The following is a 27,216-nucleotide window of genomic DNA, read 5'->3' on the forward strand; positions in this document are numbered from 1 at the left end:
ATTAACTAAACAGAGAAGCATTTACAGGGGAAGTTTTTCCCTTGCAGAGCCAAAGAAGTGTTCACATGGGAACCACAAAAAAAGACAAAAATCATATCTTAATCTTTAAGCAGCAAAAACTTTTACTGAAAGCTGCTTCGTACCAACTGCACCTAAACAATCTTATATATTATATAAAGCGATATTAATAGATGTATTCATTCATTGAGGGGGAGAATTGTGTAATCAGTGTGAACACTGCAGTCAAACATTCCTTCTAACTTGGCTAAGTGCCGAACAATCTCTAACTCAGAGGTGGGCAAACTACGGCCCGCGGGCCGCTTCCAAAAAAAAAAAAAAAGTTATAGTAAAGACCGCTGTAGCGCTTCTCCGTTCCCAAGTAAAGTTTCCCGAAGCACGATGACCACAACAGACCAGCGTTGATGTTTCTTCATGCTTATTTATTGCACAGCGCTCTTTTAGGCTTTTCGTGTGTGTGTTCTGCTGCACGGGAAAATCAAGTCGGGAACAGAGAGGCGTTACAGTAGTTTGTACGCGTCGTGCGGACCGCTGCCTGCCGTGTTCTGCTGAACTAGAGCGCACACACAACACTTGCTGTGCTGCGCTGGTCAATTCCACCCCTTCCCCCACTGATCCCACAGACAAGGGCGACACTTTTAATTTTTTTTTATTACCGTAATATACCGCAAAACACTGAATAGCTCCACTTCTTAGCAGTCAGAATCCTTTTTTATTATGTCGTAAAGCGTTAACTTTAGAAGAATTACGGTAATATGAATCACTTTCTGTCGCCGGAGACAGGGTTTGTACTACAACAGTTTTAGAGTTGTAAAATGAACTGACAGCTGCATGCAGAGTATTTTTCCTCAGTATAACTAACATAACAAACCACATTAGACCCACGGAACTGCGCCACCCTGCGTGCTCATGTCATGTGACATATAGGGTTCTGTCTGTCAGCCTCCTGCCATCCTCCTGCAGTGATCCCTTCTGTCACAATGAGTGGACCCGGGAAAAGAAAAGTCGACAGTGAGTGCAGAGTCTTTAATGAGTGGACTACTCAGCATTTTTTCACCGAAGTACGATCAGAGGCAGTATGTCTTATTTGCCAAGAAACCATTGCAGTATTCAAAGAATACAATATTAGCCGCCACTTTTCCGCCAAGCATACTAACTATGCTAGCCAACAGTCAACGACAGAACGGGCGGCTACTGCTAAGAAGTTGGCAGCCAATTTAAAGTCAGCAAAATATTTTTCTCCGCCAAACTGCTATACAAGAATCAAGCACCAAGGCAAGTTTTTTGCTAGCATTCAAATTGGCAAAAGCCAGCAAGCCTTTCTCTGAAGGAGAGTTTTTGAAAGAATGTATGGTAGAAACAGCAGGTCTCTTATGTCCAGAGAACAAAAACAAATTTGAAAAATTGAGTTTATCACGCAGAACAGTGACTCGGCATGTAGAACAAATTGATGAAGATTTAACCAGCGAGTTGAACAAAAAAGCTGAGTCATTCACGTTATATTCTCACACCGCCCCCTGCCGGCCTCGCCGTCCTCAAGTGTAGAGCCACGGGTCTCCCACCGCCCAGCACCCCCTGTGGCGGACCACAGGCTCCCCACCTTCCCTTTGGCTCCAATAATCTGTTTTACCAGATACTCATACTCTCATGTGGTCTGCATTTGGGTCAGCAACATTGTCCTCCCGTGACAGGTTCACACAAACACTCTCCATCCATCTGATACTGGCCCGGCCCGTCTGTCAAATTGTTTTATTCAATGTGGCCCCTGAGCCCACAAGTTTGCCCACCCCTGCTCTAACTTCTGCTTCAGGTGCTGATACGACACGCTCCGGCTGAATATGAAATAGCACAAATAAATTATAGAGGATGATGACTTCCAACACAACATAGTTGCTAGTATACACCTGTGACTTTGATTGCAAAGGCAAAGATACAAAATAAAAGACAGCTGAATACAATGAAGAAATGTCCCATAGTTCACCTTCTTGATCTGTACCTTCTGTTCTCCCATGAATCTGTTCCCAAGTAAAGAATTACTGGCCAGTGGCACCGGGAGAGTAAGTGCATTGTTGAAAAATACAGAAGATTTAGAGAAAACTATAGTTTCACCAGGTGGTGACATTTTGGGACATTGGGTGAAACAAGAAACAAATACACAAGTCTAGTTATTTATCTACCATTCTCTCTCAAATTTAACCTATATTGTGCATAATGCCATCTCCAAGTTTGTAATCTGAAACTTGATTGAAAAACATTGTTACCAACATGATGGCAGTAGAGTGCTGACAGATAGGCCTACTCAAAAATGATGTCTGCAGCTCTGCAAGATGGTATTTTGGAATAGGTTTGGATAACTCAATCACTATGCTTAAAAACTGTAAAATCTACCAGAAAACCACATGATGTTTACTTCAAAAATACAAAGTAAAAGAACATCATTAAAACACCAGTCATTAAACAAAACATGACATCCATATTTTAAGGTCATTGTACTGAGAAAGTTCATATCAAATTAGTTGTGGATGCATTTGGTGCCTGCAGTAGCAGCAGCAGAGTCGCTTTGACTTTCTTTTGAGTACTAAGTGGCCATTACAGAGCCTCATTTTGATGCACGATTTCGTGCTCCTGCTGGGTATGTAGTTGCCAAAGCTCTTTTAAACATCAGGAGCGCTGCAGCTGGAGGGAGTGACATGTAATAGCCTGTTTGGAGTTTTGACAGGAAAAGTTTGTGTTGTTTGCTTCATTTGTATCTTTAAATGTTTTCCTCCATAGAGTTTTACAGCATCATCTAAAACATACAATAACTTCAGCCCTGCACTCCACCAAACTGGTAATTTAGTGACTAACGTACTGTAATTTAAACCTTTTCCGAGACAAATAATGTTTCACATATGCCTGCAAGCATAAATTACAGCATCTCAACTCCCTACTATTAACGCTGATTGGCAGACTCAAAGCAGACTCTGTGTGTGTGTGTGTGTGTGTGTGTGTGTGTGTGAGTGTGTGTGTGTGTGTGTGTGTTGTACTGTAGAAATAAACTTATTGACATGGACATTATTTGTGTTTTTACACAAATGAAAGAAAAAAGAAAGATCCTCAGCGAAGCATTAAAATAAACGTTTTTATATATCTCTAAAATGAACCAAATGTATATAAAATCTGTAATATACTGGACAGAAGTCAGGTGCAGTATTGTCCAGAATCAAAAGATTTTCATTCAGGACTTTGAAGAGTATCCCATAAATAACTTTAAGCTCTTATTTGTTGGCATTTCATTATGTACGTGTCTGTTGGCAAAGCTGACTGGTTGATGGCCAGGATGCTTAGCAGTATAGCAGCACTTCACTTGTGTTGTTGTTAACTTATTGATACAACAATACAACAGCAGGCAAATATGGAAACAGTCATGATGTAAATAATTAGTTATAAAGGATTTTAAACGCAAACACCAATTGTATACTCCACCTCTTTCCATGTACCATTCCTAAGCTCATAAAAAGCATGTTCAGCTCAAAGGAGCCCTGTCATCTACGACCTCCTTCCTCCTCACCAGTGAGATTCTAAATTAGATTCATGAGAAAATGAGCACAGAGGACAAAGCAATCAAAGACTCCAGCTGTTCCATACTAACCAGGGGATCTATATAGTGTATATCTCAGGTAAATGAGTGGATCACAGCACAATGACCTTGACTGCAGTCAAGAGTGAATGTTCATTTTAAAGTTTTCTCTGTGGTGCCAAGCCAGTTATTCAATACGACAGATTTTCAGGGCAATTAAACAAAGCTTTTTAGTACAAATGTTGAAAAACAATACATACTATATCTAACTATATCAAAAGGTAATAAACTGTGACTAGAATGTTCCTTACTGAAGTAAAGTACGTGTTAATTCATGCAACTATTTTTTTGCCCGTGTTGAGCAAACTTGACAACTTACAACTAAGGCTGTCAAATTGTAGTTTACTTAATTAACTGTCATACAAATCATTTTGCAATTAAGGATTAAATTGTCTTTTTCTGTTAATTGTATGCCAAACAGAGGTGCTGTTAGGTAGGTTTTTAAAACTAGGCCTAATCCATGTTGTTAATTTCAATGGCTACTAATCAATATGATGCAATTTGATCAATTGTTTGCTGAAACAATGTTTCACCTCTTGTCCTGCTGCACAGACATATCTATTTAAAATAGCTTGTTCTAAAACTCTTGTGTAGGCTGACCTAATGTAACAAAAAAGTGGTTCCCTAATGTAGAGGGAGGCTTGATTTTAAAAGCTAATATGCAACAGGGAAACACAAAGCCAGTATTAATGTATTTATTTAGAGAGAAACTGACTTACAGCAGTACGATCTAGACAGCCAAGTTTTCTTACGCAATGTTGTTTTCCTGAGATTTGAACCCAGCTGATTGAAACACTACTAATTTACTCGCTACATTTTTATGTTGCTACATTGTAATGTAACATTGGCATTGTGGAATCCCTAAAGTTGTAATTAAGCGATTATGTGATAATTGCAACAGACCTACGTACAACTTTCACCCCTAAATGAAGTATACATTAAGTTTAAACACACTTTTATGACTAAGCCATGTATAAGATAAAGTGTGTGTGTGTGTGTGTGTGTAAAGTGTGTGTGTGTGTGTGTGTGTGTGTGTGTGTGTGTGTGTGTGTGTGTGTGTGTGTGTGTGTGTGTGTGTGTGTGTGTGTGTGTGTGTGATCAATAGTACTATTTCATGGTCTCAACTTTAAGTACTAATGTTTCACTATTTAGGACCATATGCTCACAGATTGGCTGAAGGGTACTTTAAACCAGTCTGTTGTCCCTGGATAGAAAGTGACAGCACATAAAGAGCCAGCACCAGGATACAGTGGATGATTAAGGGGCAATGACATTTAATATGCAGGCTTTAGAGTACCACAAGGACAAAGCAGTGTCCTCCCATTCCTTTTATACAACAAATCTCTCACATATCTGCATGCCTTCCTCTCTACACTATTCAACAATGTCAGTTTGTTTGAGTGTAAGATATGGTCATATCATGTCATGTCAGTGTTCACCAGCGAGGGCGGAGGTGAGATAGAAGTGCAAATTCCAAGCTGTAGGCGCTCCTGACATTAGAAATCATCCCTCTCTTTATGGAAAGAGGCCACCTATTGTACGAATCACTGCCTCACCGAACCTGGAATTGCTGTAATGCTATTGTACTGAGAGATGATAGCTATATATGAAACTATTCAGACAGGAACACCGTACACCTGCTTTTTCACAAACTGAAGAAAGGGAAAAGAAATGAATGAGTTTGTGAATGATGAAAATAGGGTGTTCATAAGGGATCAAAGCTATCTCCCATTTTAGTTCAGTTCACACAGAAAGGGTGTATGAAAAAGAGAGGGAGTCAGTCATGCGTACAATTGCCTCTTGAATTGGAGCCCATCTCTTACATGGCAAACTAACATTACAAATATAATGGTGAAATGGACACATTTATACATATGGCAGTGATCCCAGTGCAATCGCATTACTAGGGCATGGCCATCTGGTGGTGCGTGCCTGTCTCAGGACCTCTAGTTCTTCATAGATATAGCCTCTAAAAAATAAACAACGGCCCCACTTGAAGAATGTGATCGATCTGATGGGTCACCTACGAATGATTTGACTCATTGACTTTCAGGAAGCAGCCCTACCTCCATGTTGTCAAAACTTTTCAGGAAACATGATTCACTATACAGCAGTGGCGGGCCGTGAAGGCCAGCTAAGCCTTCTCTGCTGGCCTAAACAGAATCACAAAGTTATAGCTATTTTACAATTTAATTTTTTTTATAATTAAAAGTTATATCTATTTTATAATGTAATTGTTTTTCACAAATACACTACATATACTATAATTATTTTTCCCTCTTTTTTTTTCCGCACAGCTCCTGTCTGTTCCTCTGCTTCTGACAAGCGCGCTGGTGTGTGCTGCTTGACGCTCTCTTGTCCAATCACATTTCATCTCTGTTTTCTCTCATTTTTCTAAGAAAAAAAATAAGAAGAAGACGGTTAATCTACATGCTGACAGCCAGCTAGATGGGCTCTCACACTCCGGTACAGCAGGTGGCGGTATGCACCTAGTCATGTTGGTTGCAATCCGCCACTAAACTGCAGGAGAAAAAGCAGCAGCAGCGCCGCGAACAGCTGGCCCAGGTAGAAAATCCACAGCCCGTCACTGCTATACAGTTTGTTAAAACACAAATATGGATTTCCTACGCCTTCAGTGGATCAGCTGTTTAACAGCGATATTTTAACCAGGCTACTCTACCATATAGAAAGAGAGGTGAAATGTGATTGGATAAAGATGCTGTTAACCAGCTCCTAAGCCGAGCCATATCAGAGGCCTGAAGGAGCAGAGGAACAGATGAAGACAGCTGTGCAATGAGAAAATAAGCTAATAGGGAACAATAATTATAATACATGTAGTGTATTTGTGAAAAACAATTACATTATAAAATAGATATAACTTTGTGATTCTGTTTAGGCCAGCAGAGAAGGCTTAGAAGGCCCTGACGGCCCGCCACTGTTCAAAAGTAGACACCTACTCAAAACCAAACTAAAACCCTGAAAAGAGCTGATAACGTTAGTGTACCTTGAAAAGGCTGAGCTGACAGCCCTGAAATGTTAGGTGTACTCAGGAGCTATTTCTCTTGTGCTTTTGTTTCTACATAAATGAAAGAGCAAAGTGCATGTCAGTCTGACAAAAACACAAGGGGGGAGAGCCTGTACATGTATGATGGGCAGGAAAGGCTCAGTGTTGCTCTCTCCAATTTAATTCACTAATTCTAATGTGAAAAGTACCCCTGGAAAAATTGAGGTTGACTAAAATTAAGGTTTTACAACTAGACTTAATTGGTGCCCATGCTACAAAGTGAAATAACAAAAACTGAGATTAACTCTTACAATTTATTTCACTTTGTAAAAAACATTAGCCTAGAGCAGTGGTTCTCAAACTGTGGGGCACGACCCTCTAGTGTGGTGCGGAGGTATTACAGGTGGGGCGCGGGGGCAAATGCAGAATGTCTTCATTTCAAGACCTTTATTGAGAACTTCACATATTACAAAAGTACAAAGAACACGGACATAAAACATCATGAATAAATACATGTCGAAATGCCTGTACTTTCGTGTAAATGTTTAAATTACGGCGTTAACAGGTTACGCTTGCACATGCGCGACGGCCAAGATTCTTGCGAGTTGCCGATTCTTGGTGTTCTGCTGTTGCCTCTCGAAACAAAATACTGGTCTAAGCTCAACAATTGAGTGGCCGTATAAAATCTAAAAACCTGTTTAAGTAAGATTTGTACTGGAAAGCAGGCTGATTGCAACCACTAATACGAATGAAACTTGATGCTTATACATATCTGTACTCATTGTGGTTTTTTTGAAAAGGTTGCACAATATTATTGTTATTATCTTGAAAAGATTATTATCTTGAAAAGATTAATTGCAAATATTAGTGATTTTTTGGACAGATATAACGTGATTTGCATTGTTCTAACGAAGTGATTGCACTTTTTTTTCTTTCTTTTTTTTGATAGAGCAATCTGGTTTACTTGAAAGTGATTGCAATTTTCTTTACTCTATTATTTGAAAAAACACAAATAGAGTCACAAATAGAACTAAATAGAAATTCAGCATGGACAATTTTTGTACAATTTGGTTGGGACGGTGGCGGGGCATGAACATTTTTCTTCCTCCAAAGTGGAGTATGACAAAAAAAAAGTTTGAGAACCACTGGCCTACAGTAATTATGTTTTCAATGCAGATTAAACTCCTAAAAATATTCGTCAACTACAACCAACCAAAGACTAATTTGAGGCTACTGTGTCAGCAACATGGGGGCATGAAACAATAATTCAACTTATTAAGGCCCGAGCACTGACGTAGTCAGAGTCGAGGACCTATTGAAATTCAAATGTTTATTGTTATTATTATTATTATTATTATTATCCACCATTGCGCAAGAGGTGCTTGGCCTAAACCTACATTTTTCAAAAATTGAACACTAATCCGACTTGGTAAAAATTTCATTAATGTGATTATTATGTGAGGGAGAAACCAGTAATTTAAGGGAAGGAATAATTAATTCAAGAGCACAATTTTACTAATTTGGGATGAAATTATCAGACATTTTACCTCTGCCACCTGTCAGGCTCTGTGGGGAAGACACAGCACAAACTCAACTAAATTGATTAGGAAATAGCTATACCAAAAAAAAAAGCCTGATATTTCTCCCACAGCTTCCCACATCTCACTATAGAAAGGTAAACACTATCAAGGCTCTGGGGGTAGCTTCATTCAAACATCCTTATTGCCCACATGCCTTGTAGCCAAAAAAAACAAGACATCACCTTTTACTTTTTTTCCATCTGAGAAAGATCCTGAGGTAGTAAAAGCTGGGAGGGAAGGTACGTTATTTGATGTGGGCATGGGATCGGAGTTCATTAACTATCTTCCTCTTCTAATGAAGCTTTTTTTTCAGCTGAGAGATTTTAGCAATCACTGCAGTAAGGCTTGTGAAGCATGAGGTGTCAGGAGCCCAGGAGCACAAAGCCAAAGTCACTCCTCACAGAAGTACACAGACTGGGTCAACAACAAACTTAAAAAAGCAGCAACTATGCACATCCGATTGAATCAGACTCCTTACATCCCTACTGCAGACACAGCCATAAGTTGATTAAAGAAAATGTGCATGTCAAAAAAGCTCTAGTGTACTCAATGATGTGTCAGTACACCGTGTCATCACTGTCGGTTGTAGTCAGAGGTGCAATAGACATGAAACTTTCAAACAGGTGCGTAAAACACAACAGATTGGTGTTAAGTTACCACCTAAACCTTAAAGCCACTAAGACAAAGACCTATTTATTGAACATTGGTTTTCCAAAAGTATGCACTTTTAAAAGTTAAAGAAAAGGGTATAATGATAAAGTTGTCCCTATTTTTACAAAATTGAGTGGCGTCCAAAATGTAATCTAAAGTTAAATTATATGTCTTAACCTTTTGAGCCCTAATTGGAATGGAAAATCTGCGATATTAGTTATATTGGGGTTTTTTTTCAGATCGCCAAGATCCGTTCTCACATCATGATGAATACCTATACGAACGCTATCGATTCTGCCGACAAGGACTCACTTATTTACAAGAGCTTCTCGAGCCACGAACATTGAACATTGAACATTGGCCATTGCCCTTCTCACATACTGCATAGACTATCACCTGCTGCATGCCTGAGTTAATTTGCCATTGTACTGTTCGAACATTATGGTGTCAGTGCTCGATTATTATCCCTTCTGAAGAGGAACGCGCGCGCATTTATCCAGATGACAGACGTCTGGTTCAAATTAACGAGACAGTTTCAGCACGGATCTGAGAAAACCGAGTGTGGTGGCGGGGGCGCGGTTATGCTCAGGTGCAGAGGGAGAGAGGGCGGGAGCGATTCAGAGAACAGGTGCCGGGATAATCAGGCTCAGCTGGGAGCAATTGGTGTCTGTGTCTCTCCCTGTTTAAAAAACAGCAGTAGCGAAGGAGGAGCGGAGGCGACGCAGCTGATTGAAGAGCAGTAAGCTGAGGCGACGGCGCAGACGCGACAGGACCCGAGACAAGCAGGCAGGTGCGCTCAGGGGCGAGGCCGAGAGCGCACCCGAGTCAGACAATAAAGCTTGTTACTAACCCCATCCCGAGTGTGTTGCCTTGTGTGCCGCCCAGAACTCACGGGGTAACGCAGAGTTGTTACACCGAGTTAGCCTGATGTCAATCATCTCGCTAATTTAAGGTGGATAATAGGACATTTGCTTGACTTTGTTGAACCACGTTCGAAGAATAGGGCCCTGTAGTTTGATATGTTGGTGTCGCATACACGCCGCAGACTAAGAGAAGACTCTGGGAAACCTCACGGTTGAAATTATTTTTGCACAAATTTGTATTTCACATGCACAAAATAATTCTACATCTACACATGCAAATTATCTGTGTGCAATGCACACAGATAATTCACACAGTTCTTTATCATTTTATGACACTGATTGTAATAAATGCACATTGTGCATTTATTACAATCGGTGTCATAGTTGCATTTTTTTAAATTAGCAAACAAAATATAATATACAACTTCAGAAAATCCTTTCACAAAAATATGTATGACCCTTATTTGCTTCCATACTTGTTCAATATCATGGATTATTGCAGCCCCCAGCAGTGTCCAGAGAGAAGAGAGATGCAGGAGTCATAGCAGTTACCTAAATACTCCTTGTTTTGCGGAAAACTCAAAATCTGAAAGAGGATGAGAAGAAAGGAGGGAAACTAAATAGAAAGCAACAGAATAATGTCTTCTATCATCAGAGTCCTGCCTCCTAGTACTATGTCTGGCTGTGTGTAGTGTGATTTACGGAGCAGTGGCAGAGATCCATTAGCAATGAAACAACATACCCTCTATCCAGGAAGTGATTTATGTATTCAATAAGCCTCTCTGGCTTTCATTCCCTCCTTCACCTTATTTCACTTCCTTATTCTTGACAGCAGCAGTGACAAAAGTCAGTGTGGGAAGTGGAATCTGCCAAGCAAAGTGTCCTGTGGAGGTGAGACTACAACTGCACCATGAACCTGATGTAATGGTAGCTTGCTTTGGTGGCTTTGCACCTTTAACACGCAAAGTTGTTCAGCTTTACAGTGGGTTAAGAAAAAAGGCTGCAAGGCAGCAAACACTCAAAGTAACAGATTTTGACTTGAAACACAGAACATCAGGAAGAGGAAGCTGCTTCATTAATAATTAATAATGTATTGATTGCTTTAAAAAAAAAAAATGTATGCAGTGTTCTTAAAAATTCTAAACTGTTGTTAATTTGGTCCTGACCCAAAAAAGCATTATCATCGTTGCCTTTTATATTTGATGTGGTTAGTGTTGACACTGGCTTGTTAAAAACAAACAAGAGCTGTAAAGCATGAATGCATATGGACCGACATCATGAACTCATTCATTGAAGACAGTTTTGGTGATGTCACATGATGATGATTAATACACATGGGGAAATCAGATCCAGGTGAATTTGTGTTGTTTTCTTGGGATTTTCATGTTTAAGTGTCTTACATCATGAGAATCTGCTCCTGGAGAGGTTGGGGCAGACCTTGTTTTGATGTACTTGTCGTGGTCACCAATAATGAACCCCACATGTGTATCTTGTTTGTAAAATGGCCAGAATACACGCTGAAGAAGGGCGTCTTCCCTGACACATCCGTGTGACAATATTAAAGTCAAATTGAAGGGCTTTTTTAGTCTTTCCTTTTTTCCCCACGTCACGACAGTGCTAACAGGGAACATTGAACTGAAAGCCGGCAAAAAAGTGAGAGGGTAAAGGACAAGAAGAGGAGCCTTAAAGGAGAATTCTAGCAGAGGAGGGCGTGCATAAGAAGTAGCAAGTGAGGACCAAGCAGCCAAATCCTGCTGACTCCTGCACTTTCAAACAGATGGGTAGGGAAACTCACAGCAGTCCTTAACATACGGTATCACTGAGCAATTCATCTACAGAGGGCGAGTATGGGAGGGACAACAGAGAGACGGAAAAGGAGCTAGCAGAAGGGGTCAAGAAAATAAGAAATCAGCAGAAATGTTTGAGGAAGAAAGAAAGCTGCTTACAGTAACATCCATTAATTTCTCCAAAGACAGGTGTTGGAGATATTAGTTTAAATAAGAGAGCTACGCTTTTCTGTTCCTGCTCTAGCCAAAGCTCTGCATATCCCACACAGCCAAAGATGCTTTCAATTAAAACCGAGGCAGAGTTGTAATTTAATGTCCATACTGCAAAGGAGAAACCAAGCCTGCTACACCACGAAATAGCTTCCAACCTAGTTCTAAAATGAATCCAAAATGTAACCTCACTGGCCTCTGATCTATTGAACTATAGATCTGTGCTGTTTGCAGTTTGGCCAAAAAGTTAAAATCCCAGAGCAGGGATAAGTTGTAAAAACAGTAAGTAAATGATGGAGAAGAGTAATGACCAGGACCTGGATTAAAGGGTCTTTACATGATAGCTTCACCAGCAGGAGCTTTTTAATACTTGAGCCCATGCACATCTGTCTCACTGTCTATTGAGCCAAATCAGATATTTGAAGTTTGGGAGAATGGGCTTACCTAGTTTTATAGAGGTTTGAACTCGGGAGGAATTATAAATTGCCTCATCATGTGTGTGTGTGTGTGTGTGTACATGAACAGTTAATCAGCTTCCATCAATCAGTCTTTTTCTTATACCGGACACAGTCCCTGGTTGTCACACACTACTTGCCAACAAAATTAAATGAAATTTAGATTTGATTTTCAGTGGGTTAACAGGAATCAGGTTATTTTTTGTTATTCAGCCAGTGTTCGTGGGTCTGGTTGACTCGCTTCATTTTTAATTCAACACAAACACACAATTGTATGTTAAAATACTCAACAGATGTTTACTTCATCCCAATTACAAGCGATACAAACATATATGGTTAATATCAGAGCATAGAACCTTGAGGTCAGAACAAAGAACCCTTTTCATAAATGTGATCCTCACATTCTGAAGCCTCTTCCTCTACAACATCATCATCAAAAGCTTCTCTCTCTTCCAAAATCAATTGCAAGGCCCTCTGAGCAGAGAATCTTTTGGCCACCTTGATCAGTTGTGATAAGGAACCACACAGGCAAAGCTATATTTATTGTGTTCCGCAGCCAATTTGCAGCTGGGATAGAGTATGAGCAAATAAAGACTGGTTCCCGTAACTTAGACAGAGGCTACAATGTGCGGGAACGTGAGAGCAGACAGGTGGCGGGCTTGACACGTGTCAACACAGACCCGAACAACACACAAAGGTTAAGAGAAAATAAATGTATAACACCATACTATGACAACATTTCTATTGGTGTTGTGATTAAACTGGGTTGTCACTGTTATCAATTGCAACCATCCTAAATCAATGCTGACTAAATACTTGTGCTTATATTTCTCCGGACTGGAGGAAATCTTCAAATCCTGCTAAAATTCTTCAACTTTAAAAAGCTTAAAAGTTCTGCATACAGCTACAGACAGCATTTCAACTTGTAAATGTTGACACAACCTTCAGCTATTACTGTATGATTCAGCTGTTTTAAATCTTTAATACTTTTTGAACTGTCACTGTTTATCTTTTATGCTTTTTTCAGACTTTATAATGGGTGTGTATTGCGCAGCTCAGAGCGTGGAGAGATCAGAATCTTGTGACTTTTTTAATGTTTGCCACCAATTCCACAATTTTCACTCTTCAGGCATCATTTGAAGATAAATATGTAAATGTATGAAAAATGTATGAATTTCCATTAATTTGATGTTCAACTGCTTCTTCAAAAGAGAGTCCCATTGTGTTACCTTTATTGTTTTATCTCGTCAGCAAATAAAACACAGAAGATAAGAGGACATCAAGTTCTAATCTCAGGATGAATGAAGCCATACATGGAGACATAACAAACCAATCTTTGAAAAATATAAATATATATCTGTGTCCAGTTCTACCTGCAGGAAAAACACAACCATGTTAATTACAAAGGCTACAAAGCAAGAGACTACAAAGATACAAGAGAATGCTGTGTCATCATGTGGCTTATAAAGCAACTGAACACACTGAGCAGAAAATTAACAAGCTTTTTTCATCATTGTTTTACAGCCTGATGAAGATGACTATGAGCCTGTAGTTCAGCTGGAAAGAAGCCATCTGTCTCTCTTCACCATCATCTTCGTCATGTCGACTCAGAAGAGGACATCTGTGGTGGTGAAAGTGAACAAGTTGGTGCGGGAGCTGGTTGTCTATACTTGTCCTACCCCAAACTGCTCAGCAGCAACCACAAGGATTTGTAATATTGGTCCACCCAAGCTGTCAGATGTCATGTCAACATTTATATTTTAAACACATTGTGTGACACCTTGATTTCATTCCGTTTTAGTATAAACCTATACAACTAATCTGGATCAGGTTCTCTTTGCACTAAACGTCAGGCTTAAACTGTCTCTAATGAGTTTTCTCGTACTCACCTTCTTCTGCCCCGCCCTTTCGTCCTCGCCTCCTTCCGTGTCCCTCGCCGTCAGAAGCTAAAAAAAACAAAAACCCACCCACCCACTAACTAACCAACCCACACCACCAGATGTTAAACTGTGAACACTTTCCTAAGCAACATGATCCAATAATAATCCATCCATATTGTTCTGCAAAAATGGCATATACTACTTCAAGCCTCAGTAAAGAGTGGGTTCAAAGGCAAATCTGCTGTGAGAAATCAGTTACATTTTAACTTTCCTGTCAACAAACCCAGAGTGAATTGCTTTATGGGGAGAGAGCACCCATTTGTTACTGAATTCTTTTAAAGGTTATGCTACAGAGCTTGTTTTTAATAGACAGTAAAACTAAAACAGACAGGTGGGTAAAAATTGTATATAAAAAGCTACTGAAAAAAAAATAAAAAAATGTATCTTGGACCATCTAGTGTCTTTAAACAGCCAGTGCAACACATGTGAGGAGAGGGAGCAGCATATGAGGGGTACATACAGTTATCTTCCTTTTGTGCAGTAGAACTGAGAATCTACACAGTAATCATGTCATAGCAGTGGTCTGATGATTTTTTGAGGTGGAGAGGTTATGTGGAATGGAATTTGCTGAGATGCACCAACTGCAGTAGCCAGAGAAATAATCAATAGAATTACATCAAATAGCAGGCTGAACCACACAACTGCTGTTGTGAAAACCCTTAAGGTTTGTCTATTTAAAGCTCAACTGCCCTGACACAGACCAACTTGGAACACTTTATTTACTGTACACACATGATTCATTTGAAATAAGCATCTGTTGCAGAGACACAACAGGGAATAAGATAATCTTAATGTTTTATTCCACTGTGCAGTTCAGAGGCGCCTCATCTAATGAGATTCAGTCAGTCTTGTTTGGAGTCTGACTTTCAATCCACCACCCAGTGAGTTCACATATTAAAAGGGTTCGGTCGGTAGAAAACAAGGTGTCAATTTCATCTATGTCAAATTATTGGATAGAAGAGGAAAATGCTATCATTTGGCATACCTATTATACGATCCTTTAAGGGTGAAGTAATTCATCATTTGTCTCACCAAGACCGTCTGAACAGAGAATGTGTGATGACACATTTCACAAATCTTGTTTGATTACCCATACTTCCAAGAAACACCTCAGTCTAAATCCAGTTTGAGAGGTGTGGAGAAATGCAGAGTGTGGAAACATCACTTTTAGTGTCAGTTTAATTTGCTCTGTGTAGGTTTTTCTTGACCTGTCCTTGCACTGACCATTGTGGTGATTATCTAATCCCTTTGCTGCACAAGAGAAGACTGTACTTACTTTAATTATTTGTTACTAGAGATAATAGGCACTCAAGAGTTAGATCACATCTAACTCCTTCAGAAATTATTAGAAAAAAGACACTATCAGAAAAAAGTACGAGTCGTTTTAAGTGTTGTACAAACAGACGATTTAAAACGAGGACTTATAGGGAGATATAAGGAGCACAAAGTTAAAAGAGTCGACAACAGTGGAGGAGTGTAAACTATAGATGACTGGAAAGCAATGCTGTAACAATAATGTATCATTGCCTTCACAAGGCATGTCTGCATGGCTTTAGGCTGAGCCCTGGTGGGAAAAGGCTGAACTACAGATTTACTGCTCTATTTGTACACAGACACGGATAAAAGACAAACAAAGATGGGGCAATCTGATCCTGGCATTGGTATTGACAACACATGTCGGTCACTTGTAAAAATCTGTTATTTATACATATATAATTTGATCTTGTGATACATAAAAATCCCCTGAAGGCTGGCTGGTTAGTTTCAAATTTCGAAAAAATGTTGAGCTTTTAAGTGATTTCTCCTCATCATTTCATCTATATGGTATTTATTTATCTTTTTTAATATCGGGGCATTAAAAAAAATAACCCAATTACTAGCATATTAAGTGTGGAGGTGACATTCATGGGTATTTCTCAAATATGATAATGTCAAATTAGTTCCACTAGATTTTCTGCAATCCCTTTAGAAAAATGGTGAAACTGCAGAAAGAACTAAGAGTTCAGAAAATACCAATGAAGCACTGAGCTTGCAGGTGATTGTACCTTGATATTAAATCAAAATTGGAAGAGTCAAATTATCTCCTTACGTTGAGACCTTACAGTACAAAAGAGGACCTTGTAGAGGCGAGATCAGCGGCGACCTTGAGGGTTAGCAGCAGCAACTTAGTTGACATGCCATTTTAAAAAGAACTCATCATTCCGATTTGAGAAGATACACGGATTAGATCCACAAAGAACTGCAGGAGTGTCAAGCCAGATATTCAGATTTGTTTGCTTTGTTACTGTTAACAGTAGTAATCAACATGAGAATTCTTGATGTCAGCTTCTGAATATGTGTCAGAGGTTTGATACGGGGCCTGAGTTGGTCTACACAGGGAACACATGTGCATACTGATATAAGATCATGCTAACATTATATGCTGACACGTTATGCAGCAGCTAAGTCAACAAAATGTGCGGTGCTTGCGTTGACAGCGACTGTATCAATGTTCCTTGAGAGTAAAGATTCCTGAGGGATCAGAATCACTCAGGTTATCCACGTCGTCCTGGCAGTCCAGTCTACAACATGGAAGCTGCAGTATGTATCAATGTGTATGAATTATGCTTATTTTTAACCAAAAGAACAAAGGACAGAGTGATTATTATGAATACACAATTTGACCATTAAATGATTTCCCCTCTATTCATTACAGTACACCAAAAAGACGTCTCTATTGTCATGAACCCTTGTGCCCCACCGGGGCATTTGAGCACATGGCAACCACACTAGATAAGGACGTGTTAAACATGTAGCAACATATTTATCCTGCACACCCACAAAACTGGAAGAAACTCATCTGAAAGCTCATGATAACAATTTGTCCTTAAATGAAACACAATTCTAACACCTGGCAACTAAATGAGCACATAATCAAAACATGCTAACAGTGCGTTCACACATGTGGTGCTAGTGATTTTGCTACTTAATGAACCAGCAGCCAAAGAACAGACAAAAAAAGAACTACCCTATATACAGCCATATCCATAAATGATGTCTTCCCTTTGCTGTTTTGTTAACAAAAGTTATGTTCCTGCAAAAAGCTGCTCTGATGTCCCTGGATCCTTTTGATTTGATTCAAGAGGTCTGATTCAAGAGCTCACTCTTTTCATGGCATAGGACAACTGCAGTGACTCCTACCTCCAGCCTTGAACAGTCTACCCAGCCTTCTATGTGAAAACATGGTCTACGTTGTCATTTTGTGGGGAAACGTTACTTACTGCACTCATTCCAAGACATTCTCCTTCAATACAGGCCTGAGCTGTCCACGATGACCGTTTTCTTTTAATAGGAACGTATTGATGTAGGATGTAGAGGTCGTGTTTGGATTAATTTCTTGTCTTTTGGTTTGAGCACTTTTTTGATTGTCTGCTCCACCTTGACCAGTTTCACCTGTACCTCATGAGATGCATTCATCTTACCACCTGTTCTTGCTTCCCTTGTTAGTCAGTGACTAATAACCGCAGTTCCTTTGTTCTTTATGCTTTTGCAATACCATCACTGAGTATGTCAGTCTCTGCATTTGGGTCAGAGACAGATATAAGCCTAGAGTTCAATTAAAGCTCTGGCATCATGGCTGACAGCAGGTCATTTAACGGTGCACAAATACCAACCTCTGAAACCCTTCACCTTCAACCACTAATCTGCCTCATGGAGCAAGGGTAGAGGCTCTGTGGTGTAAATAGATGGTAATAATAATCACCTCTACTACTAATTAGGTCCAAAATGATAAAGTGGCAAACTGAAACACCAGAGAAGACTAAGAAGTGGAGCATCAGCACAGCAATTGTTTCAATTCTTTTGATATTGCTTATCAGGAAAAATGACATGCAGAAAGTAAAAGAGGTATTTAAGACACAGATTGATGATTGATTCTTCTAAGAAAATCTTTTATTTAATTTCAATCATGTAGGCTAATATTTCTTTCATTCTCCATTTGTCTCACTTTTAAATCAATCTTCAGAGGAACATCAAACATAACAAGATCAAGCACATGAAAAAAAGGAAATGAGAAACAGGAAGACAAAAAAGGACATTGATTTTGATAGGGTTAGCTCACTTTATGTATCATTTTATAGAATAAATACATTTTTTGAAACCAATAATCTAAATAAAACCCTTTTATTTAATATCGCCAAGTATTCTCAATTATCCAGCATGAGAATGTGGAAAGGTGTTCTGGTATACACAACAATGGATGCACTGTATTAAGTACAGTTCTTAAGACATTACGTGCTCCTCTGAAAAATGGGTAAAAGGAATATTGGGAAAACAAGCAACAACAAAGTTCTTGTTGTGTTTAAGACATACAGTAATTCCTTATACTGAGACACCAACAGGCATGAGTATAAAATAACATTTCTTGGAAGAGGGCAAGGGTTTGTTTAAAATTCATCCAGGATTGCTGCAACAACAATACTGTCCCATGGAAGGAAATTATATAAAGGCATTTTCACACATCGTTGTCTTTCTTATGTCACAACTGCCATCTATCGTATGACAGCATGGACTTTACTAATCAGCAAAGCATTCCATGTGATTTTCAATAATATAGTAAAAGTAGGTATCTAAAGCATCTCAATGTTTATGCAAACACATGACAGCACTCTGCTACAGGCTTACAGGTACTCATCTGCAGTCAGTACAACTTTCCATTCCCAAGCCAGCAATTCTGCAATAAGAATTCATCTTGAACCATTGAAGGCATGTATGCCACTGTGAAATACAAGTCTTTCATGTGATTTAACGACTTTTTGTTCCATTGAATAATTTATAGTCTTGTTTTGTGCACTGCGCTGGTATGGTGGGGCTTTAGTCTGACTTCAAAAACAGACAAACTAAAATAGGGTGACAAAGCTGATTAAGATTTGCAGCTTCAAGATATTAATTGAATCATGTCATCAAAAAGCTTAATTGGATCAAGACTGTCCCGATCTTCCACTAATTAAAGAGTTGACCTCCTTCGCTTTTGTCGCTGCTGGAATAATACTAGCAAGCACGAGTTTCCTTAATTCCAATATAGCTACCGAAAGGCTCATTGGCATTTATTTAGGTTTACAGTCTTTTGTTTAATCTAATTTGACCACTTCTTACATGTTGATACTATCATGTCCTTTGTAGATGATTTAAAACATAATTATTATTGATCCCTAATGTGAAGAAGCAATAATCAATTTGCTTTTGAAGGTAAATGTCTACCTCAGCATATTTGAACTTTGCACCTTACAAACTGGATGATTCCAGGGCACGTTGACGCTCTACAACGATGCGTTCACACTGAACACATAGTGCTTCTGGAACAGTTCTTGGGAAAATAACAAGTACTGTACTGTACACTGAATCTGAGTCGACACTCAGGCAGACATTCACAATGTTACACAATGGTTTGTGCACTTAAAACTTCTTAGAACAGGAGTACTGATGTAAGACCTCTCATTAGGTCAGTAGTTTACATGAACGTTGTCTTTATTCATGAAATGCACCCATTGAGACCATTAAGATGTCTTAAGGCTAGTAGACAAACACATGCTAACCTTGTTTATAACTTAACTTAACAAGAGCAAAGAAAATTGTGTTTTGACACAGGTTTTGGAGTTGAAAGTGCATTAAATCATCTGTGCATCCTAACGCCCCTGGGCTATTTATAATACTGCTACTCTGTGCAAATATTAAATAACTTTACTGTTTCATTTGGGTTTCTAAAAGTTCATGTTTTTAAGTATTCTCGCAATGTCAATCAAGTCAATGTACCTTGTGCACACCCAAACTAATATATGAGATAAATGCTTTCCTTTATTTTCAGATATATAAATGCAAACATGTCCATCTATTTGTGACATCATCATAGATGCAATTTAAGATTTCATGTTCAATTGGGTTCAACTAAAAAGACAGATACATATATTCTCAATTGAATGCATTTGTTAATGAGCAGGAACTAACTATTATGGTGTTTGTATATGATGTGAAAATAAAGTGAATAATTTGTGGTAGATTCATGTGGTACGGATGCCTGAATGAAGTGATATTGATTTAGATCGTTTTGTTGAAGCAAACGATCCATAAAAGAAAAAAAGATAGATGATGTCCAAATACTGTACATGCTCATATACACTGTGGTTTATACTTATACCATCTGACAGGAAGTTGTTGGTCTTCTCAGTACAGACAGTAATGCTACTTTTTTCCTCTTCTAAATTGATTCTGATTCAGAAAAAAGAAATTAGAATTATTGGAAAAAATAATATTCTCCATATTGACATATCTACAAAGAAGAAATGCATGTAGTTACGTGGGACATCATCAATAGAGGATGGCATTTTTTCAGGAACTGCAATACGCCAAGGGTGTGTGAAGACAAATCAATCAGTGGGTAATTTTACAGTACAAACATCAAAAAACTGTCTGGAGGAGCACTGCCTTTGTGTACCTATATTGAAGACCAATGCACAGTTAACCATATCCTGCATACAAGAGGGGAGAATTAAAACTAAAACTCAAACACGTCGTTCTGCTTCTTTGCCAGCTTGGCCACCTCCAGCCGGATAGCCTGCACGAGTGCAGAGGTGGAGAGGCTGCTCAGGGGCATGCTGTCCATGTCCTTCACCACCTGAGGCAGCCTTTGCTGGGATGCTGGGCTCGGGGCAGTGGGTGGCTGCTCCAGCCCCTGGTTATACTGCAGGGGCAGCCTTGTGGGGCTCCCCTGTGGGTAGCGAGGATGAGGAAAAGCCTCTACATACCCAGGCAGGGGAACCTGGAAGACAGGGAAGAGGTGAAATCAGTTATAAAGCAACTTCATAACATTACTAATTACTAACCGATTAGTTAGAAGGATACAGTATATCCAACTATATCTCTTTTTATTTTGCTGAGTGAACATTTTCTCTTGCACCACTATTTTAGACAGATTATAAAATTATAAAAATAAATGGGTGATAAATAAAAATATACACAATTGGACCTCGGAAAGATTCTTATGAATGAGACACTACTGTGTGAGTGAGTGTATAATACTGAAATAGACTACTCACATCTTCAAGTGTCAGATTTAAATAACAAGAAAATAAATACAAATAAATAGGTGTTCATTTAGGAAATGTGTATTTTGTTGTGTCCACTCAATGCCAGCCTTCAATTCAGATCAGCAAATGGTTTCTAAATGGTTCTGCAAAAAGACACCGCGTGAAGGCGTCTGGTTGAAACAGGCAAAACAGACAGGGATACAAAAAAGGAGAACATTCCATCCAAACAAGGAGACTCCTGTGCAGGGGAGGGGAGGACACATGGGTTATAACAGATTTGACAGGATGAATGGAACCTATTTGAATGAAAAACAGAGGAGGAGGCAGGATGATTATTATTTAATGAGGCCCTGTCCTGTTTGAAGGTAGATAGGCACATGAGCACAAACATACTTGTGTCAGTGCCATGGTGAGATGGTCTGCAAAACACGTTGTTTAGATACAGAGAGGCAATCTCACCTACGCATGACAGATATATTTCCCCGACTGATTTTTCTGAGTAATTATTATTTTCTAGCCCTGGCTGTTGCAGTAATGTAGCACACATTCTGGCTCCTTGGGGTGAGCAGAAGTTATAAGAAATATAGCCTGACAACGAGGATGTAAGGGTGTGGTATTTCAATAACACCCGACAAGACTTTCTGCAAGAGTCTATTCTTACGACAATAACGTATGTTCTGTATACAACACTTTTATGCTCTTCTACTTCTATTTCTACAAGACCTTTCACAATACTGACTTAGAGTAGTTTATTTTCTGAGGTTTGATTATTAGGGCAAAGAGTTGTTGGTGCATGGGGACAAATGCTTCAAAACTAGAACTGTTTTAGTTTAATCCAGATATCTGGTCATGTTACCTTTTCAGTTATTTATCTGTTCTTTTATTTTATTGGGATTGCCGGCTTCCTAAAACAAGCAAAATAGGCTTTCTTACAGAGTCTGCCCACTGTGGCGGCACATCCTCAGGTTCAGGTGGATAGGACATCCAGGAGGGACTGTGGTAGGAGGTGGCTGGTGTTGAGACAAAGTATTCTGAGTAGCCAGACCTTGTGGCTGGGATGGCATAGACGGCTGTTATTGGGTTTCCTACAGAGAAAAGAAGAGAGGCTTTAGGGGATGCATTTATTACTACTCTTGAAAAATGTATGTTGGCATGGAAGCAAAGCACATTGTGGGTTTCTTTTAAAATGCAAAGTCAAGACCCCTAGTGAGTTCGTCGAAGTTTTTTTCTGTGTTCATTCATTCATTCTCAGAGGCCTAGGTGCCAAATGGGAGGGAATTTGAGTTTTTGTCCCTAAAAAATAAAATCACCACCACTGAAGAATTAGAAGAAAATGGAGCCCATTTGATGCTGCTGTAGTGTTTATGGATGTTTATAAAAGCTGCACATATGGGTACTAGTCTTCATAATATTATAACTATTCAGTGGGTTTTATTTTCCATATTCCATATTAATGTATTATTTTTCATATTTTGTATCTTATTTAATCAAGTTTGTTTTATTTTTCATTAATTATGTTCATTCTATGTCTATTTGCTTTATTGTCAAGCACTTTGTGCTGCTTTTCTTGTATGAAAGGTGTACAAATAAAATAAATTACTATTATTATCTCTTCATATGCTTACCTGAGTAGTTGGACACAGGCTGCTCTGCAGTGATAGATGGAAGTGCTGCTCTAGTTGTCGGCCCATATGGGTTGTCGTCATGTTGACTCTTTATTTCCGTGACAGATGTCATTGATCTCCTTGCCTTAGGCCCCAAGTCAGAAGAGGAACTAAGTTGGACAGAGATTTGACAAACATAGAGTTACTAAAATACTTGATTATTACCACTAGATGGCAGACACTCTCTACGCAGAAAAGTCAGTACCTTATTAACATTCTTGCCATTTCACATTGCACTAGTTCAATATTCAAATTTAAACAAGGCCTTAAATCACCCTGGCCACAGCACATTACCTGGTGAATATCTAGTCCCTGAACATGAATTTGAATGTGAAAAAATTACGACTTTTTGATGGGCTTTGAGATGCTACAAACAGTGTGTGTGTGCTTGTGTCTGTCTGAATCTGTGTGTGTGAGGTCGACTCAGACTTACCGTCTTAAGGAGGTCCCAGGAGGGGGTCCATTACGAGGCGGTAAAGGGGGAGGAGAGCCCATGGCCATCTCAGGAAGCTGGGTGAAGCGAAAGGCCTTAAACAGATAGCGAAAGGCATTTAAGGTTACAAAAACTCTAACACAGTTGTTAAGAGAGGGGAAATAATCTCATCCCATTTACCGGTTTGGGCAGGCTGCATTGATACATTTCTGCACCGTAGGATGGTACCCACTGCAAGCCTCCCCGTCCATAGTTCATTGTACCCGGGGCGCTGGTCACCACGTCTGCGTAGGGGAGGGGAGGCGGCGCAGGACTGTAGTGGTCAGGAGGTGGGTGGTGGTGATGGGAGTGCCTTCCGGATGTGGACTGCCCCCCTGAAGCCAGGCTGAATGCTTCCTCCAGCAGCAGGTGCATCTGCTGTCGCACTTCATCAATGGACGGCTGTGAGCTCAGAGTGGATGTCTCCGAGTGGCCTTTCAAGCCCTGGCCATACATAAATCCCCGTGGCCCCATTAGTCGGTCAACATTCGTCTCCTCAATCAATTCAGGCTCAGTCTAAAACGTATACAAAGACATTGAGACTCAACACACACAATACACAGAAACAGTATAAGACATTTTTTAGGATACAAGAAAAAAGGATATGAAACTTAGACAGGATTTTAAGGAAAGCACCCACATTTCATTGCAGTTTTATAGTGATGGATTGTGTGTGTAAATCTGCAGCAGCAGTCACATGGGGAGGCATGTTCTGATTTACACCTGGATCAATATTAGAATATTAAATCTCTCCTCAGTGAATTAGCAGGATATCAACAGAACACAAGTTCGATAATATCTCCTGTCATTCTCTCAGTGGGTTGTTGACAATGTGATGGCTGAGCTAGAAGAGGCTGCTTCATGTAGCGCAGACTTTTTCAGATACGTCAGCTGGAAGAGTTTGATCCAGCTTGGTCACAGTGGGTTTAGCCAGAACCAGGCAGTTTTTAATTCAGTGAGTGCTAACCGATATCCTTTTGTATGCATTCTAACACTATTTAAGCAGTTGCTGGAGGTCTATTATATGTGTGTGTGGTGGCAGGGGCGTGGTTAGGGCAGCTGCAGAGGGGGAGGGGAGAAGCGACTCAGGGAACAGGTGCCAGGATGAGGTGTGATCAGTGTGATCAGCCTCAGCTGGGTGCAATTGTTTGTGTGTGTGGGTGTGGGGGGCTGTGTCTCTCATATAAGCAGTGGCTGAGGTGGAGTGGAGAGACAGGTAGCAGAGACGGTGGAACGGCTGACAGTCGAGGAAACGACGACGACCCAGACATACCTGCACTTTACCTGTCAAAAATAAAGCTGGTTACGGACCTGCCAACTACAGTGTGCTGCCCGATACTCGTGGGGTAACAGGGATCGTTACAGTGTGCTAATGCTATTCTATCTATTTCCTTTTTGTCTCTCTTTTCTTATCTACACTACAGTACATAAGGTATAAACGCCATTATGTCTCCCACATAAAATCATTACATTTCCCTCATTATTTGCCTGTTATCTCACTCTATTTTTCCATCCTCTTTCTCACATTTTTGTCTTCATCTTTCCATAACATGGACTCTTTCTCCATCTATTTAGTCCTTATATTTAGTGATACATTAATACAAATTGAGGCTGCCCTACTTCCTGTGTGAATAGAGGGTAGCCACAGGAGCCCTAGTGTAGTGCACCTCATAAATCAGCCCGCCCCGCAACACGGAACGGCAGAGGCTAGCATCTGCAGTGATGGGGCCTGCAGCCACACTAGTCCCATTGTAATCAACAGGGCCAGTACTTCTGAAAAAGGACTTTGTAGCTTGTACTGGCTATTGTGCCATATTTTAAACTGAGCTGGACAGAGTCTGATTACAGCACATACAAACGGAGAGTCATGACAATCGGAGGTCCGAATAAAGGAACAACTATTTGTCTGGATAATATACATTTGTAGAGCTTGTCAAGACTCTGACGTTTGTCATGTTTAAACATGTGGCCTTTTGCTCATGGCACCACCCTATCATCCCAAGAGTCTGACACATCTGTATCAAAAGCAGTAGATTTTCACAGCAGACATTTGACTTGCAATGGTATAAGCACGAGACCATGTAATAACTTATCTATTTACCACCTAAGTGTCCCAGTAAGCCATGCCAATGAGCCAGCACAACAATACCATAGCCAGTTAGACATGCTATTTTTCTGCTGTGACTGGTCAAAATGGCTGACAGGTCAGTGGCAGTTCAATGAAATATTTCTACCTCTGCTCATATTTTTTACAAAAGGACAGCTCAGAATGAAAACACTTTTTAAGAACGGTCTGCTCGATTACTCTCGTGAGCTCACATAATAGTATTCTGGCTTCTTGACAGAAAGAGCCATACACAGAGCCCTAATGGAACAATGAAAGAGTGGCGGCATAAACCAGCCATCCTAAGACGCATTACATATCAAAACGACAGGACCGTATAAATCTTAACTCTTAATTATGAATGAACCACTTCCCTTCTTGCTGTGGCATAGTTTTTACCACACCTGAGTAGAATATGTTTGATTTCTAGCTCAGTGTCTACACAGTGACTTAAATAGGGCAATAAGGCACAGATATAGAACTGACAAGCTCTGACTGAAAATGATCTTTTCTATTTTTATATTCCATCATACTAGATTTAAAACCATGGCATTAGTTTTTTTTATTTTTATTGTCATCTGAATTTGATACCAAACATATAAATATAGTTGTATTTGAATATTACATCCCCAGCACTTCATTAATATTTGATAATAACTTCTTAACCAATCTAATGTTACCTCATATAATTTAAAAAGCACCAACAAGGTGGTCTCTGTCAATCACTTTGCTCGAGTAGGTGCTATGTTTTTAAAATGGTAAACGTTAATTATTTTGGCATCTTGTTGGGAGACAGGGTCAGTTGGTGAGGACATGTGACTCACATCGTAGCCACTGTTGCGGATGCCTCTCCTGGGTCTCTCCCTCATAACAAGCAGGTCCATCTCTGTTCCTCCCGGACTGGGACTGCTCAGACTCTGTCTGCTGCGATAGGCCGGCTGCCCTACTTGGGAGTGCCTGTCAATTGGAGTGAAGGGTGGATTTTATACAAATCGAACTTGGGGTATAGTTATTATAATTTGATATTATTTCAATTCAGCTTTCTTACTTTTCAGCCATAGTTTTAGAGTGCCGGCTAGTGAAGGAAAAGTGGGAGTGGAGGGGTGGAGAACAGGGTGGGGGAATGTATTTGACTGATTCTCTGTTACCAAAAAAGGTCCATAAAATTGCTGTGCAGACCAAATACACACAATATGTTAGGATATCTCATAAGGACATCAAGTAAGAGAGCTGAATCAACAGTTTAAATAATAATGGTGTACCATATGCCAGCTATGAGGATATCCGTGAGGTGTTGCAAAGCAAATTCAATACTGATAAAGCATCTAGTAAAACAAAACTACAATGTACACTCAATGACAAAGGACAAGAAGCATTTCAGCAAACCTGCTTTGAAATGATCACTTAGTTAGGCAAAGCATGTTGGTGTAAGTGATCAGCCACACACTATTTTCAACAGCAAATAGTTGCTAAAAATCTTTATCTTGCCCACAATGGTGGGATATAAAAATACGCTCTCATCCCTTCGTTACTCTGAGTCAACACATATGCCAACATTAAAATCTTGCTTTCCCCTCTGATGGCATCTCTTTCAGCTGCATGTTGATCTGAGTCTAATAACCAACGACTCTTTCCATTTGTATGTGCATCTGTGAAGCAGAAGCAGGGCAGAACCAGCATGTAGGACCAACACCATGCCAATCCTCTTATCTCCATTATTAGCCAGAACTTGGATAAAATTAATCAGACAGGCCTGATGGGTTGCTCACTGCCAAGACTGATAAGACA

General features: G+C 39.7%; 1 protein-coding gene across 1 annotated transcript in view; it reads right to left on the reverse strand.

Moving 5' to 3' along the window:
* Window positions 1-20,656: 20,656 nt before the first annotated feature.
* Window positions 20,657-27,216, reverse strand: part of kiaa1549lb (KIAA1549-like b) — a gene marked incomplete at both ends in the record, with an annotated part of 52,352 nt that continues 45,792 nt past the window's right edge. The window contains 6 exons of the mRNA XM_079216601.1: window positions 20,657-20,920; window positions 22,122-22,273; window positions 22,814-22,962; window positions 23,286-23,380; window positions 23,466-23,840; window positions 26,253-26,385. Of these exons, the coding sequence (XP_079072727.1) occupies window positions 20,657-20,920; window positions 22,122-22,273; window positions 22,814-22,962; window positions 23,286-23,380; window positions 23,466-23,840; window positions 26,253-26,385 (1,168 nt within the window). The remainder of the gene's footprint in view (window positions 20,921-22,121; window positions 22,274-22,813; window positions 22,963-23,285; window positions 23,381-23,465; window positions 23,841-26,252; window positions 26,386-27,216) is intronic.

This window comes from Taurulus bubalis, assembly GCF_910589615.1.
Source record: "Taurulus bubalis genome assembly, chromosome: 4".
NCBI lineage: Eukaryota > Metazoa > Chordata > Actinopteri > Perciformes > Cottidae > Taurulus > Taurulus bubalis.